This window comes from Podarcis filfolensis (genome assembly GCF_964270895.1).
Source record: "Podarcis filfolensis genome assembly, chromosome: 5".
Classification (NCBI taxonomy): domain Eukaryota; kingdom Metazoa; phylum Chordata; class Lepidosauria; order Squamata; family Lacertidae; genus Podarcis; species Podarcis filfolensis.
The window spans coordinates 1,005,707-1,026,139 of NC_139608.1; the positions used below are offsets into that span (position 1 = coordinate 1,005,707).

The window sequence follows — 20,433 nt, forward strand, 5'->3', positions numbered from 1 at the left end:
GTCACATGCAGAGGAAGTCTGTCCCAGCCTAGGAGAAACAGGAAGTTCTGACTGGCTGGTCCAGACATCATCATCATCATCACTTTTTATTTGTATGCCACCTTTCCACAGTTAAAAAACCAATGCTCAAGGCGGCTTAGAGCATAACAAGATTTACATAATTACAAAAGTCATAATATATAAACCACATCAAAAAATACACAACCAAATGGGAAACCATTTCCACATAAATCAAAATCTAAAACTAAGAATACAGCATTAATACCACAGTTTAAAATGACACAGGTAAAAAATAACAGCAATTTAAACAAAAAACGAAAACTAAACTAAACGGAGCCCTCTCTGCCCAGCAGCAGCGGCGACAGCAGTCCTTTATAGAGCCCATCAGGCCCCGCCCTGGCCAGGTGGTGAGTGGCAGGACTGGGGCCCTCAGGCGCTGAGCAGGGAGTCCTCCCTGTCCACTCTAGGGATATTGTACTTGACTGCTCTTGTTTCACATCCCATAGTGAGCAGCCCCTTCTCCCTCCTTGCCCTCGCACCCTGCGGCAACCACAGTAGCCAATTGCCCGGGGATTTAATTAAGAACCTAAGCCAGCCTCCTAATGCCTTTCACATGCATGAGATGAGGGAAAGGCTGACCCTACGGAAGGATTTCAGCTTAGTTCCTGCCTTGCCTCTTGGGTCGCCAGATGGGTGGGCCAGAGCATCCCAGGCATGGCATCATTTTGTAAGGAAAAGAAATGCCCACGATGCATTGCTGTCACCAGCACTTGGACCACATGACTAGTCATGTTTGCCTCCCTCAAGCTCCCCAGGCTTGGAAGGGGCAGGCCTTGAGTCTCCTGCCTCATCAGAACCTGGTATTGTTGTTGTTGTTGTTGTTTAGTCGTGTCCGACTCTTCGTGACCCCCTGGACCAGAGCACGCCAGGCACTCCTGTCTTCCACTGCCTCCTGCAGTTTGGTCAAACTCATGCTGGTAGCTTCAAGAACACTGTCCCACCATCTCGTCCTCCGTCGTCCCCTTCTCCTTGTGCCCTCCATCTTTCCCAGCATCAGGGTCTTTTCCAGGGAGTCTTCTCTTCTCATGAGGTGGCCAAAGTCTTGGAGCCTCAGCTTCAGGATCTGTCCTTCCAGTGAGCACTCAGGGCTGATTTCCTTCAGAATGGAGAGGTTGGATCTTCTTGCAGTCCATGGGACTCTCAAGAGTCTCCTCCAGCACCAGAATTCAAAAGCATCCATTCTTCGGCGATCAGTCTTCTTTATGGTCCAGCTCTCACTTCCATACATCACTACTGGGAAAACCAGAGCTTGAACTATACGGACCTGGTACAGGCATAGGCAAACTCGGCTCTGCAGATGTTTTGGGACCACAACTCCCATCATCCCTAGCTAACAGGACCAGTGGTCAGGGACGATGGGAGTTGTAGTCCCAAAACATCTGCAGGGCTGAGTTTGCCTATGCCTGACCTGGTACCTCCAGGGGTTTCTGCCGCATAGTCTCACTCCCCTCCCCAAGTGCTGTGCCCCCCTCCTGATCTAAATCAGAGGGCTCAGAGAGAGAAAGAGGAAGAGAGAGTGTGGTGTAGTGGTTAGAGTGCAGGACTAGGAACTGGGAGAGACCTGGGTTCAAATCCCTGCGTGGCCACAAAGTTTACTGGTGGCCAGTCACAGTTTTGCAGCCTAACCAACCTCGCAGGGTTGTTGTGAGGATAAAGTGGGAAGAGAACCACATACGCCACCTTGAGCTCCTTTAGCAGCTACAGAAATTGGCCTTTTCCAGAAAGACTATCTGAGCAGCCCAGAACCCCATGCCTTACTCCGGAGAGTGGCGGCTCAGCAAATGAAGCCTTAGAGTGGACTCCACTGCAGGGATTCCGTGGGCACATTGCACAAATATGCATTTTGCTCATTTAATTATTTACTGCATGTATATTTCTCCTTTCTGCCAAGGCATCCAAAGGGGTTTGCAATTTAACATACTAAAACAGAAGGATGCTACCAGTTATGAAAAGACGCTTTGGCTCAGGGTGATGGTGGTTTTATCAGGAGCTGATAGCATGAGCTCCCTGGCCTGTTCTTTTTTGTGGCTAAGGTCCCAGTTTTGTCAGACTGATGCAACGTTTTCCATTTTGTCCTCCTTGTGGGGAGAGAAGGAGGAAGAGGAGGATGACTGCAGAAGGCAAACATCCCAAAGAGATGTTGCCAGATCCTTCTATATAGTGGGACCAGGAGACAAATCTGGGACCAGGAGACAGATGGACACAACAATGGCTCTTTCTGGGGGTGCCTCACTTTTGCACACAAACACACTTTCCCAAGAAGTCCCTGCGGTCTCTCTCACAGCTTCTTTTCAGGGACAGCTCTCTTTCTGCTAGGGTCAGATTCAACTGATTTATGGCCCTTTTAAATCCAGGGCTGCCCGCAGCACCTGTGCTCTCAGAAAGAAGGGATTTGCAGGCTTCCCGTGCCTCAGTTGGTGTCCTGAAGGTTTACTGGGCTCTTTACAACCCTTCAAAATCCTCCAGCTGAGTTCCCACATCTGGGAGGCTTTCCCCCATGACGCACTCTGTCTCTGGGCTTCTCCAACCTACCTGCTTATTCTGCATTCCTTCCTCATTTCATTTCTTACACAGAAGTTAAGACAACACCCAGTCTTTATTGAGCGTTCCCCTCCACTTTCTTTACAGCAAAAAGTCTGGTTTTCCAAAAAAAGGTGTATTTGTTGCACTAGGACAGTGGTTCTCAAACTTTTTTCTCTGGGCCACATGTTCAGAATAAACAATTGCCGTATTTTTCACTCTATAGGATGCACCGGACCATAGGAGGGGGAGAACAGGGGAAAAAAATTCTCCCCCTCTCTGCTCAGCGCCCCTTCAGCGAAGCGGCAGGAGAAACGGAGCCTCTTCCATTTCTCCTCCCGCTTGACTGAAGGGGCGCTGCGCAGAGAGGGAAAACTGTGCAGCGCCTCTCCAGCGAAGCGAAGCCTGGAGAGCAAGAGGGATCGGTGTGCACTGACCCCTCTCCCTCTCCAGGCGGCTATCCGCAAGCCTTCGGAGCGCAGTGGGAGCTCCTGCTTACGGATAGCTGCTTGAAGGCCCCGGAGCGCAGCAGGAGTTCCCTGCGCTCCGGGGGCTTCAGGAGGCTTCAGTGAAAGCAACGCGAAGCCTCTGGAGCGCGGGGGGAGCACTCCCTCTGCACTTTGGAGGCTTCGCGTTGCTATCGCTGAAGCCAAGGAGCCTGCATTCACTCCATAAGACGCACACACATTTCCCCTTAATTTTTGGAGGGGGAAAAGTGCGTTCTATAGAGCAAAAAATACGGTACTTGCACCATACCATTTTTTTTTTTTTATTGATAAGAAATACATTGGGAAACAAAAAGAAGCAACTCACATGTTGATTTATAGTATGACTCTGGGACACCCAGAAAGTATAAAAGAATGCAGCTACATAAGGACATGAATCCTTCCCAAAATAGAAGGTTAAGAGTCCTTGAATCTCAATGGGACAAAGGCTCAGAGTCCACTTTCTTAGGTGATTATTTCACTTCTTGGAACCCTTGTAGATTTCTTGAGTGTTTCAGGAACTTCTGTCCAGGACATCAGATAAACAGCCTCTTGGTTAGGAAAGTTGGCAGTAACAGGATTGGTTCTCCATGGGCCTTCCTTTCTCATTTTTCAAGTGAGCATCACATGAGATACTCTCTCCCTCTGTTTTTTCTCCAGCCACTTTTAGCTGTTGTGCAACATTTAAAGAAGGATTCCTGGTAATGCACCCCCTCTGTCCCAGCTGGGGACAGCTCCCGAAACCTTTGCATCGCCACGTTTGCTGACTTTGCAGTTGCAGAGCCTTTCATCACCTCTTCCCTGTGTGGGGCCTTGATGAATTTTTCATGCGTTCGAGTTCCTTTGTAGCATTTGACCTTTCCCCAAAGGGTGCATTTTCAGAACCACCACTTACAAGAAGGAGGAGGAGGAGGAGGAGGAGGGAGCCTAAGAAGGTAGGCCAGTGGCCCATTTTGCTCGCAATAATGCAAAAGCCTGTGCTGGATCAGGCCAATGGCCCATCTAGTCCAGCATCCTCTTCTCAGATGTCTGGGGGGAACCAGCAAGTGGGACATGAGCACAAGAGTGCACTCCCCTCTTGCAACTGGCATTCAGAAGCATTGCAACTGTGGAGGGAGCGCATAGCTATTGTGGTGAGTCTCGTCGATAGCCTTATTCTCCTCCATGAATTTGTCCAATCCTCTTTTAACCATCCAAGTTGGTGGCCATCACTGACTCCTGTGGCAGGGAGTTCCGTAGATTAACCATGCGCCGCAAAACGAAGTACGTCCTCTTATGTGTCCTGATTGTTCGGTGCAGTGGTACCTCAGGTTACATACGCTTCAGGTTACATATGCTTCAGGTTACAGAGTCTGCTAACCCAGAAATAGTGCTTCAGGTTAAGAACTTTGCTTCAGGATGAGAACAGAAATTGTGCTCTGGCGGCGCAGCAGGAGGCCCCATTAGCTAAAGTGGTTCTTCAGGTTAAGAACAGTTTCAGGTTAAGAACGGACCTCCAGAACAAATTAAGTACTTAACCCGAGGTACCACTGTATTGCCTGCACTGACTGACAGCAGTGGCTCTCCGGGCTTTCAGACACAGAGTCTCTCCCTACCTGCATATGTCATTGGGGATGGAACCTGGCTCCTTGTGCATGCACAGCAAATGCTCTACCAATGAGCTACGGCCTGACACCAAACCACTATTGGATGGAGAGACTGCAGAGTCTATGAAGTCTGGGTAGGGCAGCCCTCAAGGTAATCTTACCATTAAATTGAGAGGGGACATGTTAGCAAAGCAACCAGCTTGGCATGCACAGTCGTAACCAAGAGAGGGCAGCAGTGGACACCCACGCCAGCCACGGAAGACTAAAAAATAGGGCTGGCAGACGTGAGGAAGAGACCTGAATCACTTGCAGCAGGTAGAAAGGTCTTGCAGGGAGCCCCATCTTGTCCACACAAATCCTCCATTTTTTGCCTTTGAGTCCAGTGTTAAATCCATCACAGTCTTTTTTTAAATTATAAATATTTTATTAATTTTCTTTTATTATAACAAATTGCAAATAACGATGATCCAATTTTACATTTTCCAATCCACCCCCCTCCCCGGTGACTTCCCTCATCTTCCCTTTCTGGTTTGTTACACTGATTGTTGTCTTCTGCATATTAATATACTTTAGATGTTACGACATTGTCTTCCTTCATATTTTACTTGAATAAAGTTGTGAATGTTTATTCAAAACCCGCCAATGAGTCCATTTCGTTTTGTTGTTTCTGTAGGTAAGTTGTAAAAGGTTCCCATTCTTTTTAAAAGTCTCTGTTGTCCTTTTCATGTAGTTTATCTGTAGAATTCTGCATAATTCACCTGTTTTCCTTGCCATTGTTCTTTTGTTGGTACTTCTTCAGTCTTCCAAACTTGAGTCTTATGCAACTCTGCTTGTTTGGATGACCTGGGTTCTACCCACCTATGTATTCTGACAAATTCTGGCTGCCCCCTTGCCCTTCAGAGAGAGCTCTCGTAAAGGCTGGAATCATATATGCACACTTAGAATTACAGACTTGTAGTGCTGGAAGGGACCCCCAGGGCTCATCGGGTCTGACCCCCTGCAATGCAGGAATCAGGGCTGAAGAATCCCCAGCCAATGGCCTCCAAGGAAGGGAGTCCATTCCACTGTCAAACAGCTCCCAAAGTTACTGGGAGGAAATCCCACTGAGCCCCATGGGGCTTACTTCTGAGCACTGCAGAGGGGTTATTTTGTACTTGTTGGTGCAGCACTTTGGTTTTTTGGATGTTGAGCGATACGCCAAGCTTTTTGTAAGCTTCTGCAAAGATATTTAGGATGGTTTGGAGGTCATCCTCTGAGCGTGCGCACACTACGTTGTCATCAGCATACTGAAACTCTATGACGGAAGTTACGTTAACCTTACTCTTTGCTTTCGGCCTGCTCAGATTGAAGAGCTTTCCATATGATTTCTACTCTGGTGGGGAGTTTCCCTTTGACAAAGTGTAGGATCATGGCAATGAAAATAATGAATAGAGTTGGGGCAATAACACAACCCTGTTTAACACCTGATCCCACTGTGAATGGTTCACTTTGAGAGCCATTGTTATCTGCGATTGTTGCTGTCATATTATCATGGAGGAGCCAAAGGATGTTCACAAATTTATCTGGGCAGCCAATTTTCAGAAGGACAGTCCACAGGCCATTATGATTTAAAGATTGTCTTCCATAAACACTGTTTTAACAAAGAGTCCATAAGTGACTGTGGAGGCCAATTCTGGATCCACACGTCTTTCCACAGTGGGGACATTGGTTCCCGGGCAGGAGTTGATCACGGTGAGGGTTTGCCAATCCTACCTTCCTCTTAGCACGTTTCTCCCTTGCGTTCTGAGTTCGAGTGTCTTCAAAGCCCATGACACCTTTGGTCAAGGCTGTTCTCCAACTGGAGCGCTCGCAGGCCAGTGTTTCCCAATTGCTGGTGTTTATACTACATTTTTTAAGATTTGCCTTGAGACAATCTTTAAACCTCTTTTGTTGACCACCAGCATTACACTTTCCATTTTTAAGTTCAGAATAGAGTAGTTGCTTTGGAAGAGGAGGAGGGTGTCAGCTACACAGAAGACTGCTATCCACACTTGACCAGGCCAAAGAGTTCTGTGTAGCTTTTCAGATTTCTCTGCCAATAAAACAAAACATATCAATTAATTTCGTTGATGAAGCAGATGTGTATGGGACTTAATGGGAAAAGATGCGTAAAATCCAGCACCAAAGGAACATTTTTGCAGCGGCCAGTGGCAGACTTGGTTGGCGGCCAAACTGTTGCCTCGGAATAAATCATGTTCATTTCAGAGCTACAGGCCAGAGTGTGTCCCGTTGGCCTTAAAGTGCACCCAGCCGCGATGAGAAGCAAATCAAAGTCGGCGCGAACCGAAACAGGCCCACCGGCGTGGCAGCTGCCTCCGGGGTCAACAGAGACCCTGAGCCAGCGAGCAGAAGCCTCTTCCTCAAGGCAGAGGCGCTCCTGGACTCCCTTGCGCCCTTGCCAGAGCCGGCAAGCGCGGGTTTTGCGCCCCCCTCGGGCTGCGCCTTTGGCGGGCTCCAACCTGGCCAGCCCCTCGGTGCTCCCCGGCCTCCAGGCTTCTTCTAGGGGGGAACGGATCCTACGCCGCCCCCAAAGCTCCTGACAACCCCCCTCCCCCCGGCGGCGAGGGGTCCTGCTCCGCGGCGAAGCTTCCCGGGTGCGCTCGGGCGCGCGGCGTCGAAGCGCTCTGCGTGGCTCCAAAGCCCTGCCGCCTGTGCTCGGGCGCGCGGGGCGGCGCCGGTTGGAGCTGCCGGCGTTGCCGCGCGTCGAGGCTGGGCCGGGCCCGGGAGCGCGCAAAGCAGCCTTGGCAGCGCGGCCACTGGGAGCGCCGTTGCTGGGATTCCCGGTCGGGCGTCCCGGCGGCGCTGCAGCCGCGCTCGCTCGCGCGCTCCCGGGCGCCGGGATCCGGGGCGGAGGAGGAGGAGGAGGAGGAGAAGGAGGAGCCGCCGCGGGGCGGGCAGCCGGCGAGCGCCAGGCCCGGCCTGCCTGCCTGGCTGGCTGCTGCTGCGGCCTGGGCGCTGGCGGCGGCGGCGGCGTCTGCTCCCGGTTGCGCGGCGCCTGGTGTCCGGCTGGCGGTCCGGGCGGCGGGCGCGGCTGCTGGGTGCGCTGCGTCTGCTGCTGCTCCTGGCCGGCGCGAAGATGGCCGCTCCGCCGCTGGCCGCCAAGGCCGGCTCGGGCGCCGCGCCTGGCCCGGGCCGGGCTCCCTCCTCGGCGTCGTCGGGCGGCTCGTCGCTGTCCGCCGCCGCCTTCCCGGAGCTGGACTTCCGCTCGGGCGCCCGCGTCGAGGAGCTCAACCGGCTCATCCAGGAGTTCACGCGCCACGACCAGCGCGAGTACGACGACCAGCGCGCGCTCGAGATCCACACCGCCAAGGACTTCATCTTCTCCATGCTGGGTAAGGAGGAGAAGCAGGAGGCGGCGGCGGCGGCGGCGCGCTCCCCTTCCCCGCCCGGGCGCGCCCGGCTCCGGCTGCCGGGACCACTTGCTGCGCGCCGCTTCCCGGAGGCTCCCGCGGGCGGAGGGGCGGCCAAGCCCCCAGACGGGCGCGGCTTCGGGGGCGCCGGGATGCCCTTCTTCGCCTGGGAGAGTCGGGGAGGTGGCGATGGTCCTTCGGGGCGGACAGCGGGGCTGGAGCCCCGTTTCGGGTTAATGGAAATAGGGTGGGGGGAGAGGAAAAGGGCAAGGACCCCGACTTGTGTGTGGGGTGGAGTTCTGGGCGTGATCCTGCCCCCCCTCCGTATGAGGCTAGGCCGTGGGGGCTTGCAGGGAGCCTGGCACCTGTCGCACTGGCGGCTCTTGCCTGCAGCCCCTGAATCGGAATTACGCCCCCCCCCCCATTTCCAATAGAGCATGCTCCCAGAAGCCAGGATGCCACCCTGCTCCCCAGTCCTCCCCCTCCCGCCCAAAGCCGTGGGTAGCTTGGCAGAAATGCCCGGGGGGGGGGGGACACCGCTGGGCAAAGCCTCGTGCGCCTCCCGGCTCCCGGTCCAGCTGCGGAGGAAAGGCAGCCCTTGAAGGCAGGCCGGGGGACGGAGCCGGTGGTCCCTCTTTGCCACGGGAGAGGAAGCAGGAGCGAGCGGGGAAAGCAGCCTCCCTCCCCCGGCAGCCCCGCTTTGCTGATTATTTCTGAGAACCCGCCCCGTTCACCTCGGCAGCGAGGCCAGGGCTGTGGCTCCCCCCCCCGCCCCCAGCTCGTCAGCTGAGACAAAGGGCAGAGAGGGAGAGGGGTGGGCGCCTCACTCCCGCCGGTGCGCAAGAACAGCGCTCCCCCCCCTGGGCAAACGGGGAGCCTTCAGGCCGTGGGTGCTTTCCACCCAGCTCAGCTGGCGGGATTGTGTGGGGAAGGGGAAGAGCCGCGCCTCCCTTCGTAATTATGAAGTCTGAAATGTATTGGAATGGACATAAATCACTGCTGGAGCTGTTGCAGGCCGAGCAGTGAGTCAAGGCGAGTCCCCTGGGATCGCCCTCCTCTCTCTCTTAGCGCTGCGGGAAACTGTAAGATTTAATCCTGGCTGGAGCAAAAGACCACTTCTTTGGTTTTGCTTTTGAAGAGGGCTTTGCAAAGCCAGGGAACCAAGCCCTTCTCCTTTGGCCTAAGGTGGCTGTTGCATTGCACAGGCCTCAGTGCTGGCTGCGTTTGGTCCTAGCTCTCAGCTGTGGTTCCGTGATGGAGCTGCAGGTTCAGCAGGTGCCCCCTCTCTCCTCTGGTCTACCTGTGAGGAGGAGGTTGGAAGCTTTCCTTTCCATCCCTGTTCTTCATTAACTGCCCTCTAGCATCGCGTCCAAACTACACAAACTTCAGGTTATTCAAAGGAACAAAGGTCACACTGAGGCTGAGTTTCTCTACGCAAACACCCATTTATCTCTGCAAACATGGAAGGATATATTCAGCAACTTTTGGAAACATGCAAACTTTTTTTTTTGAGGGGGTGGTCTTCCCTTTCAAACAAAATGACCAAGGGTTGGCCAGTCTTTATTTTCAGCCAGTAAATGAGGCTAACCACCCTTTTCCTCCAGAAATGTTCCTGAGAGTGGAGCTAAGCTTCTAGTCACCTTGCGGCTGTGCCAGAGGAGTGTCGTGGGTGGGGGTCGGTGGGCACAGGCTAAAATGGACAGGGGGAGAGTCTGAGGCTCAGGCACGTCACGCTGAACCGTAGTTTAGTATAGCACCTGGACCCAGCCTTTTGAGCCACAGAGTCCCAGAACAGCCACAAGCTTTGCAGTCCCAGGGAAGCCTAGTGTGGTCTGCTATGGGGCCTTTGTGAAGACTTGATAGGATTAGCAATCTCTTGGTGATGATCCTGTTGCTAAGGTGCTCACAGGATGCTTGTTTGCTGCTTCCTGTCTTCCTGTCTTTTTAAAACAATAATTTTTATTGAGTTTTCCATATTTAATTACATTTCATTACACAGATCTATAACATAAAGCATTGCTCCAACAAGAGCATTGACTTCCCTCCCTCCCTCCCTCCCTCTTTCGGACTTCCCAACATCTTTTAACAATGCTTCCTGTCTTTCTGGCTTTGCTAGGCTCCAAGTTACAGGTGCCAAGCAGTTAAAGGTAAAGGGACCCCTGACCATTAGGTCCAGTCGTGACCAACTCTGGGGTTGTGGCGCTCATCTCGCTTTATTGGCCAAGGGAGCCGGCGTACAGCTTCCAGTCATGTGGCCAGCATGACTAAGCCGCTTCTGGCAAACCAGAGCAGCGCACAGAAACGACGTTTACCTTCCCGCCAGAGCGGTACCTATTTATCTACTTGCCCTTTGATGTGCTTTTGAACTGCTAGGTTGGCAGGAGCAGGGACTGAGCAACGGGAGCTCACCCCGTCGAGGGGATTCGAACCGCCGACCTTCTGATCAGCAAGTCCTAGGCCTGTGGTTTAACCCACAGCGCCACCTGTTCCCTGTTAATTTCTGGTGTGGAGGCCCCAGACCGTTTCCCTTCTGTCACTGATCTCGTTCCTGCCCTGGCTTGGCTCCTGCTGCCAGTACTGGGGGAGGAACTGCCCTACGTATAGCACAGGGCCTTTGATCGGGAAGCAGATGCGCCTGGCCGCAGAGGGTACTTCCTGCCACCCTCACTCTGACTTGGCACTGGCCAGAGCGTAACACTCCCTGGCGCTCAGCCTGCGAACCAAGCCACATCTCAGCTCCTGACCCCTTTCGTTCCAGCTTGGCTGTAACCGGCTGGCTGGGCAGTGAGCTAGTAGCCTGTCCGCAAGGCTGCACCAAAGGGTTTCTGTCGCTCTGGGGTGGGAGTGCGTGAATTCCTCCCCAAGCCTTAGAAGCCAATCAAACCTTGGTGATGTTTTTGGAGCCCCGGCTGCCTCCCCCTGGCCCTTAGTAGATTCAGCGAAGGACCAGGCAGCCACACTAAATCCAGGGTTGTGGGGCAGACCCCCAAGTTCTGCTCCTTTCAGCACTGCTTGATAACATGAGAAGCCCCTGAGCATGCAGAAGGAGTGGCCCACATTTTCATGATTTAATCAGAAACACTTATATACTGCTTGGTATTAAAAAATAATAATCTCTTAAGTCGTGACTTCTTATAACACTTTGGCCTGTGTCTGGGTGAACTGGGGGCAGCAGGGACCAGTCAGAAATGGCTTCTGTGGGGAAGGTTGCCGTGTTTAACTGTGACTTTCTGTGAGGAGTGACTACCTTAGCGAAGTGGTTCGCAGGTGAGGACTTTGTCGGCTTCACTAGTACGCTGGCATAACTGGGAGCCCCTCTCCAGGGGGGTCCGTGTGATGTGCTGAGGAGAGACAATCTGGCTCTAAGGTCCACAAGCTTCATTGCTTGTTTGCCAGCATGTGAGAAGCAAGAGGCCTGAGAGCAGTTTAGGGCAGGGTCTCACGCCCCTTCAAGGCTCGGGATTGGGGGTGCCTCTGGGTATGCTGCTGCTCCCTAGATGGCTGTGGGGGCCTGAAGCTCCTTCTCTCACTTCAGCAGCTCTCCTGGTGCCACTCATGCAATATCTGCATAACCTGCCTCCTGCAACAGGACTGCCTTTGGAAATGCTTTTGGGACAGGCATCTGGTCCAGAATTTAACTGCGAGAGATGTGCTCAGCACGTGAAGGATTACTCTGATATCGGATCAACTTGGCTCCAGTTTCGGGACTGGTTCAAAGGGCTGTTACTTAAAGCCTGAAATATCTGAAGGGTGGTAGGAAGCTATGCAAGGCGGGGCCTTCTCAGTAGTGGCACCGAGATGGCGCAGCTTCTTACCAAGGGACATCCATCTGTCTTCCTGGCTGATGGGTTTGAGCCAAAAAGTTAAAATGTTTCCATTGGGTCTTTGAGGAGGTGGACAGATAGAAATGAAAGGACTGGAAGCTGTTTTAAGATGCAGCTGTCTCTGCACAGCTTGGCTAAAGGTCATTTCCTGTGGCAGTTGTAGCAAATGGAACTTCCAACCCTGCTCAGGTGAACTTGCCTGTCATTCAGTAGCTAAGAATGTGCCCTGCGGGGGCATAAATTCTCTAGCAACAGTAGACGGGCTGGATGTTTCTGTCGCACCTTTGCTGGAGGGTTGAGGAACTGTTTGCAAAGGCTGGGTGTGTTCCCCGTAATCTTTACGTGACTCTTCTTGTCCTGGCTAGACTTGCTCCAGGAGGAAACCGCCAAGGGTTCCTGGAGAAGCCTATGTTAGCAACTCTCTTCTTTAAAGGAAGACTCGCTCCCGCTTGATAGAGAACTTAGCTGGCGAGTGCCCGCAGGATTAGAACCTTATTGGGGGTGGCTCGCTCAGAGGAACCCCTAGGGTTGCAGCAGTACAAATAGGAACCCCTTCGAAAATAAAACACTAAGGGAGCAACCCCCCCCCCCACAAAGGACCCCCCTGAACTGAGCCTGCTCAGTGGCTGCAGAACGCTGAGCTTCTGTTTGGGAGGGGGAGAGAAGCATGAGGGAAACAGAAGGGAGTAAGAAAGCAGGGATGCTTCTGAATGCTGGTTGCTGGAATCTGCAAGAGGGGAGAGTGTTATTGCGCTCAGGTCCTGCTTGCTGGTTTCTGGCTGTGAGACAAGGGGTCCTGGCCTAGATGGGCCCCCTCTGGCCTGATCCTGCAGGCAGACTCTTCTAATGTTCTTAGGATGCCTGGCCAGCCAGCCCCCTAAACAGGAGCTCTCCGTTGGCTGCCTTTCCCACTTGAAATCTACTATTCCCCAAATCATGCCTTTAGAAAAAGGTCTAGGCATGTGCTTGGCAATGGCACATAATTATATATCTACAAACGGTAACTAGGATACCGTTCATGGTGGTTCTGTGTCTCTTTCTCTCTCTCCTCCCCCCCCCCACTCCACCCGCCACCCTGCGGAAAAGCCTGACAGGATTCTGCATGAGCTCACACTCAAAAGAAACCTTCCGTACAGTCGGCACAGTGTTAATGAACTCGAAGCACTTCCTTTTTGCAATCCAGCTGTGCATCTTCCTCATCATCGGCTTCCTCCTTCTCTCTAAATGCTGGAGCCCAGAAAAGGCAGGGAGAGTTCCACAAGGAAGGATAAGAGTTAATAGAAGCAACCTTGTAAGATGAGTAACCGAAGCCGCGTCCTGGCCCCTCCCCCCACGGCTGCCCGAAGGAGAGACTCCCAAGGGATTCCCAGGAGGGTCCCTTATGCCTCTTGGGAACCCCCCCCCACTGGCCTCTCCTTTCATCAGCGACCCCAAAGGTGTCTCACTTTCTGGTTGGTGGTACAGTGGGGTGTGTGCTTTGTGGGGGCTCTCGTCTCTTTGCAAGGGGCTGCAGAGGTGGCGGCGGCTGGATGAGCCTGGAGAAAAGAGCTTATGGAAGTGACCTAGTTATTGTGTTATCTTATCGCAGATAATCTCTCTCCGCCCCCCCCCCTGCCATGGCGTCTCTGCTCTGCCTTCACAATTGGAGGCAGAAGCGCTCCCAAGGACCAGTTGCTAGAAATCGCAGGAAAGGAGAGTTGCTCTGGTGCTTGAATTCTGCTTGCTTGTTTCCCATCGAGAGCATCTGGGTGGCCCCTGGGAGACGGGCCGTGGGTCAGATCCAGCAGGTGGTTCTTGTTATGCCATGGAAGACAAGGCTGCTATTCGCAGAGGAGAAGGCTGCCAGTGGCCTTGGCTCTGCTCTGCTGGAGGCCACAAGGCTTTTCCTGAGTGCCACTCGCTGGAAGACGCAGGAGGGCAAAGTTTGGGTCCCGCTTGCAGGCTTCCCATAATAAGCAACTGTGGGAGCAGGATGCAGGGTTGGTGGGCTATTGGCTTGATCCAGCAGCGCTCTTCTGGTTTTCTTAGAGAGCATATGGATTGCCAAACAGTGACGACGGGGGAGAAGCTATCTGGCTGCTTCCCATAGTTCCAAAGTCAGGATTTTCACCCTGTCCTTCCCGCGTCAAGTGCTCACCCTTTGTGTCTGATCCAGAGTCCTTTTTAAAAGGAGTAAGTGTCAAGTGGTCCAGTAGCGATATTGTTCTTCGTTCTGTATTGGGGACCAGAAACTCAGCTCCACAGAGGTGCTAGCTAGGGGGTTGCGATGAGCTGTGCGCTGCAACAGTTTCCTGACCTGTGGAACATCCGGCTGCAGATAAGAGTGTTTGCGCTGCTTGTAGTGGGGGTTATTGCTCGATAGCTGGCTGAGAGTGAGCAAACCATATCAAGGACTCTTCCCCCCTCTCTCTCTTTCCAGCATAACATTTATCAAATAATTAAAATAAAACCAATGAAGCATTTGTTCTCCCTCATCCCTATTGCTGTCACTTCTGCAGCTGCTCATCAACTCTTAGTTTTATTTATTTAAATGTTTGTAAGCACATAAGCACATTTGGGATGCGGGTGGCGCTGTGGGTTAAACCACAGAGCCTATGACTTGCCGATCAGAAGGTTGGCGGTTCGAATCCCCGCAACGGGGTGAGCTCCCGTTGCTCAGTCCCTGCTTCTGCCAACCTAGCAGATTGAGAGCACGTCAAAGTGCAAGTAGATAAATAGGTCCTGCTCCGGCAGGAAGGAAAATGGCTTTTCCGTGCGCTGCTCTGGTTCGCCAGAAGCGGCTTAGTCATGCTGGCCACATGACCCGGAAGCTGTACGCCGGCTCCCTCGGCCAGTAAAGCAAGAAGAGCGCTGCAACCCCAGAGTCGGCCATGACTGGACCTGATGGTCAGGGGTCCCTTTATCTAAGCACATAAGAGGAGCCTGCCAGGAGCTCACAGCTCTTTAGTGTGACACGGCAGCTAAAAAAGCCAATGCAATTCTGGGCTGCATCAATAGGAGTATAGCATCTAGATCAAGGGAAGTAATAGTGCCACTGTATTCTGCTCTGGTCAGACCTCACCTGGAGTACTGTGTCCAGTTCTGGGCACCACAGTTCAAGAAGGACACTGACAAACTGGAACGTGTCCAGAGGAGGGCAACCAAAATGGTCAAAGGCCTGGAAACGATGCCTTATGAGGAACGGCTAAGGGAGCTGGGCATGTTTAGCCTGGAGAAGAGGAGGTTAAGGGGTGATATGATAGCCATGTTCAAATATATAAAAGGATGTCACCTAGAGGAGGGAGAAAGGTTGTTTTCTGCTGCTCCAGAGAAGCGGACACGGAGCAATGGATCCAAACTACAAGAAAGAAGATTCCACCTAAACATTAGGAAGAACTTCCTGACAGTAAGAGCTGTTCGACAGTGGAATTTGCTGCCAAGGAGTGTGGTGGAGTCTCCTTCTTTGGAGGTCTTTAAGCAGAGGCTTGACAACCATATGTCAGGAGTGCTCTGATGGTGTTTCCTGCTTGGCAGGGGGTTGGACTCGATGGCCCTTGTGGTCTCTTCCAACTCTATGATTCTATATTCTAGATATACCCTGGTCTCTCCCAGGCCCTCATCCCCGATGCCACACTGGTGCACAGGGAGGAAGAGGGCAATTGAGGTACGGGCTCCACCTATGATTTGCGGTGCGTGTTTAGGCTACTCTGCAAAATCCGAAAACTTCCCCACGAGCCTGAAATGAGTCGAAAGGGTCTCTAGCGCACAGCAGAGACCCTGGGATTCCGATGTGCGTTGCCTCTGAGTAAGGGATTGTGGAAACATGGACAGCAGGTCACTTGCGTGCACGATGGAGTTCCCGCATGCACCATGGTGAGGAAAACACCTTGCCAGCGGCAAGCCAAGCGCTTCTGAATCTCGCCGTGTGTCAACAAGCCTTTGGTCTTGTACCTCGATTGTTACGGCAGACTCTGTCGCTTGTCTGGCCTGTCTGCTGGTTAAGTCGTGATTTTAATCCTTTGCGATGTGCGGCTTCTGGGTGTCACTCTAATCTCCATCTGTGTGACAGGGAACTGAGCCATGGGGGGATGTCCTGGGGGGTTCTGGCACCCAGAGACGGATGGCGTGGTACTTCTTTGGGCAGTCGCTGCTGCCCCCTGATGAATGGAGCTGCACAGCTCAGCCTGGCGCACTGCTGGGTCTTGTGCTCTTTCCAGCAGGCAAAGGTGGCAGGAGGGAGCTATTTGCCAGCTAGACAATGAATTGAGGTTTTGCTGGGGGGCGGGGCGGCGCTTGTTGCCACAGGTTTGCCTTGCAGCGCTTGAGCAAGTAGACTAGAAACTGAGCAATTGCCGCATCTTTCGCCGTGATTCCTGCATGGCTGGGGGTTGGGCTGGATGACCCCTGGGGTCCCTTACGATGCTGCAGTGCAGTTCTGTGGATCTACGCCTTGTGCATTGAGTCCCCCCCTCTGTGCTCATCGCATGGCAAGCGGCGCATGTGAGCTCTTGCACGTAAGATCGCACTTCCGGTGCTTCTCAAAAGGAGGTCTGCATTTCAGCTCTACCTCTCTTTTAAATCAGAACCGGTGAAGGTCCTGTGTGCGTGCCTGGAGGCGGTTGGAAGATGGATGGCAGCAAACAGATTGAGGTTGAATCCTGACAAGACAGAAGTACTGCTTTGGGGGGACAGGGGGTGGGCGTGTGTGGGGGACTCCCTGGTCCTGAATGGGGCAACTGTGCCCCTGAAGGACCAGGCCTGGGAGTCATTTTGGACTCACAGCTGTCCATGGAAGTGTGCATGCTTTGGTTATCTCCCGTTTGGACTACTGCCATGCGCTCTACGTGGGGCTACCTTTGAAGGTGACCCAGAAACTACAATTAATCCAGAACGCGGCAGCTAGACTGGTGACTGGGAGTGGCCGCCGGGACCACATAACACCGGTTCTGAGAGATCTGCATTGGCTCCCAGGACGTTTCCGAGCACAATTCAAAGTGTTGGTGCTGACCTTTAAAGCCCTAACCGGCTTTGGTCCAGTATACCTGAAGGAGCGTCTCCACCCCCATCGTTCAGCCCGGACACTGAGATCCAGCGCTGAGGGCCTTCTGGCGGTTCCCTCATTGCGAGAAGTGAGGTTACAGGGAACCAGACAGAGGGCCTTCTTGGTGGTGGCACCTGCCCTCTGGGATGCCCTCTTGTCAGATGTCAAGGAAATAAGCAGCTATCCTATTTTTAAAAGACATCTGAAGGCAGCCCTGTTTAGGGAAGTTTTTAATATTTAATACTGTATTGTTTTTAACACCCGATTGAGAGCCGCCCAGGTGGAACTCAGCCAGATGGGCGGGGTATAAATAATAAATTATTATTATAATTATTATTGTGTGCTGTTGCAATGTGCTTGAATGTGTGCAGTGGCCCTCTGAGAAAATAAGAGAGTCGCAGAGTTGGGAGGGACCCCTGAGGGACATCTAGCTCAACCCCCTGCAAGGCAGGAGTCACAGCGAAAGAATCCCTGACAGGTGGCCTCTGCTTTGAAGCCTCCAGTGCAGGGGAGAGTCCACCGCCTTCCGAGGGCATCTAAGAGAGACCAGAGGAGGTTTATGGGACCCTTGCATGGATTCACCCTATGCCTGCAGCAGAATTCTCTCCCTCGCTCCTTCTTCCTTTGGACCCAGGTCCACTGGGGAGGTGCTGGCCCTGGAGAAGTCCCCGGGGCCACCTTGCCTGGGTTCCAGAAAGGCACATTTTGGTTCTCAGCAACTTAAATATTTTCCCTGTTCTGCGCTTAAACAATCCTGGCTTTTTAAAGTGTTTTTTTTGTGTGTGTGTGCCTGTACTTGCCCACAGGGATTGGGAGGGAGAATGCTCTGATTTTTCTCTTCTCCAAAGGAGCCTGGGGTATAGTCCCTGTTTGTCTCCCCAGGGCTTTTGTTGGGAGTGTGCTGAGACAGTACAAGGCTGTCCTTGGCAGTTAGCAAACGTTCTTTGCTCTCTGGCCTTGTCTATCCACGTGGCAGCGTCTGGCTGATTGACGGGGATTTATCCCCCCCGACTGGAGGCCAGGAATCTCTTGCACAGAGCTGACTGTTTCTTAAACTTGGGCCTGAAGGTGCTGCGCATGGGTAGCTCATGGGTCTTTGGTTAAAGCCCCATTTCTTCCCGTTCTATGGATGGGTAAGTTGAGGCACAAACTCTTCTTCCCGTAAAACCCCCTTCTACATCTTATGGTGGCCACCTAACTGGGAACTAAGGTTGGAATTCGCAGTGCTGGGTTCAGTGTTAGGTGTTTTTTATTTGGGTAGGGCGGCAGTTTTGGTGTACTTTGGTCGGTAGAAGCTTAGTAACCAGTTCAGCCGTGGCGCATCTGGAAACACGTAAATGATTATTCAAAGTGCAATGCTAGTTTGCGTATGCCATGACACAATGTCAGGGTGCAGCGATGCCTTGGTGCAAGGTGACACAATGTTCTAGTCAGATAAGGTTACCACACATGCAGGAGACTTGAGCATAGGCCAGTGGTGTGGACTGGGGTGGGTGGAGAGGAATTCAAGGAAACCATGGTAGATTATTATTTTCTAATATGATTCAGAACCTTATAAGCTCCAGATTAAGAACCCCTGCATGATCTGACGTGCCAGAGTCCCGCCTTTAAGCTGTGATACAGAGGTTTTGCAGCTCTCTGCGTTGTCTGAAACTCTGCAAACTGCTGAAGAACCCCTTACAGAAGTGTCTTTCTCCATAGTGAACGCTCTTCAGTCTCAGGGTGAGCAAGGCGTGTACTGGCCATTTCAGAGACTGCAGTTCCTTTGCCACTTTGACGTTGACGTTCGTGGAAGAGGGCCTACAGAGGACTACTAGACACGATGGTTGCGCTCGGCCTCCAGTCGGAGGCAGCAGTCCTTCATAAAATTATAGACCTGAGCAATTGGAAGGGACCCTGAGGGTCATCTAGTCCAACCCCCAGCAATGCAGGAATATGCAGCTGAAGCATCCAAGACAGATGGCCAACTAACCTCTTCTTAAAAGTCTTCAAGGAAGGAGAGTCTGCCACCTTCTAAGGAAGCCCGCTCCACCGTTGAACTGCTCTTGCTGTCAGAAAGTTCTTCCTGATGTTGAGTCAGAATCTCCTTTCTTGTAAGTTGAAGCCATGAGTTCGAGTTCTGCGCTCCAGAGCAGGAGAAAACAAGCTTGCTCCCTCTTCCATGTGACAGCTCTTGAGATATTTGATGATGGCTCTCATATCTCCTCTCAATTGTGTCTTCTCCAGGCTAAACGTACCCAGCTCTTTCAAGTGCTCCTCATAAGGTTTAGTTTCCAGACCCTTGATCATCTTGATTTGCCCTCCTCTGCACATCTTCCAGCTTGTCAACATCCTTCTTAAATTGTGGCGCCCAGAACTGGCACAGTACGAGTTGCTGGAAGCCACAGGAGGGGAGAGGGCTCTTGGGCTCGGATCCTGCACAATGGTTTCCCATTGAGGCATCTGCTTGGCCATTGTGAGACCAGGATAGTGGACTAGCAGGCTCTCCTGATGGTTTTACGTTCTCTGTCTGGCACAGGAATGTTGCTAATCTAATCTCTCCTCCACCCAGACCTTCATAGTTCCTGAAGAGTCTGGAATTTGCAGATGTGGCATGATGCATTTGGCGTGTGGCCAGCGAGTACACCCCAGTATCAGGGTTTGGGGAGCTTCTCTTGTTTTTAGGAGGTTTTGTTTTAGTCCAGGGGGGCAGGCAGACCCCCTTGGTGTGTGGTTCGGTCTGGTCTGCCAGGCTGGGTCTTCCAGCTGTGTCCTGTTCCGTCCTTCCCAACAGCATTCTAATCTCTGACAAAGTGGCGAACAGATTAAGCCCTGGAGACACTTGACTTCAAGGGCCTCTGGATTGGCAGTTTGGTGGTGGCTGGAGCAGGCGGGGAGGAGGGGGCTGGGAGTGGAGCAAGCCTTTTCTGTAACTGAGCTGCAGTCGCAGAGTAAACACGACCTGCATTTCCATTCAGGATTTTGTTCTCTCTCGCATATGGAAGGAAAGGCGGCCAGCTCAGCTCAGCGACTCTTTCTCGGTTTGGCAGGGGGAAAGGCCAGGCGTGCCAGGCTGAGATGGGAGCAGGCGCCGCTGAGCCGCACGGGGAGCGATGACAGCTCCGTAGGAGGGCCTGGGCTCTGCGGGGTGACTGTCTGGCTCCTGTCTCTGCTCCAAAGAGGACTGAGAAGCATCCCTAGGAAGGACCATGGCTGGACATCCACGGACAGGGCGGGAAGTTGGCTTCCACCCTGGCTTTAAGAACCAAAGGACTGCGGTTTGCAAAGGGGGCTGAGAATTGCAGTTCTGTGAGTGGTGAACTGCTCCTCACGGGATTTCTTGTGGGGATCCGTGACTAGATGAGCCTTGAGGTCCCTTCCAACTCTGCCAGGGACTCTTGTCTCATGTCCTCATGTCTACTATCAGGCTTGTTTTCTCTGCTCCACTGATAATAATAATAATAAATTTTTATTTATAACCCGCCCTTCCCGGTTCAAAAAACCAGGCTCAGGGCGGCTAACAACAGATTTAAAACATGTAATTGATGCAACAAAAAAAACAGCATAAAA

General features: G+C 52.6%; 1 protein-coding gene across 1 annotated transcript in view; it reads left to right on the forward strand.

The window, feature by feature from the left end:
* The first annotated feature begins 7,538 nt into the window (after positions 1-7,538).
* MB21D2 (Mab-21 domain containing 2) overlaps positions 7,539-20,433 on the forward strand; it is a 60,516-nt gene continuing 47,621 nt past the window's right edge. The window contains exon 1 of the mRNA XM_083612886.1: positions 7,539-8,022. Coding sequence (XP_083469012.1) covers positions 7,767-8,022 — 256 coding nt within the window. The 5' untranslated portion in view covers positions 7,539-7,766. The remainder of the gene's footprint in view (positions 8,023-20,433) is intronic.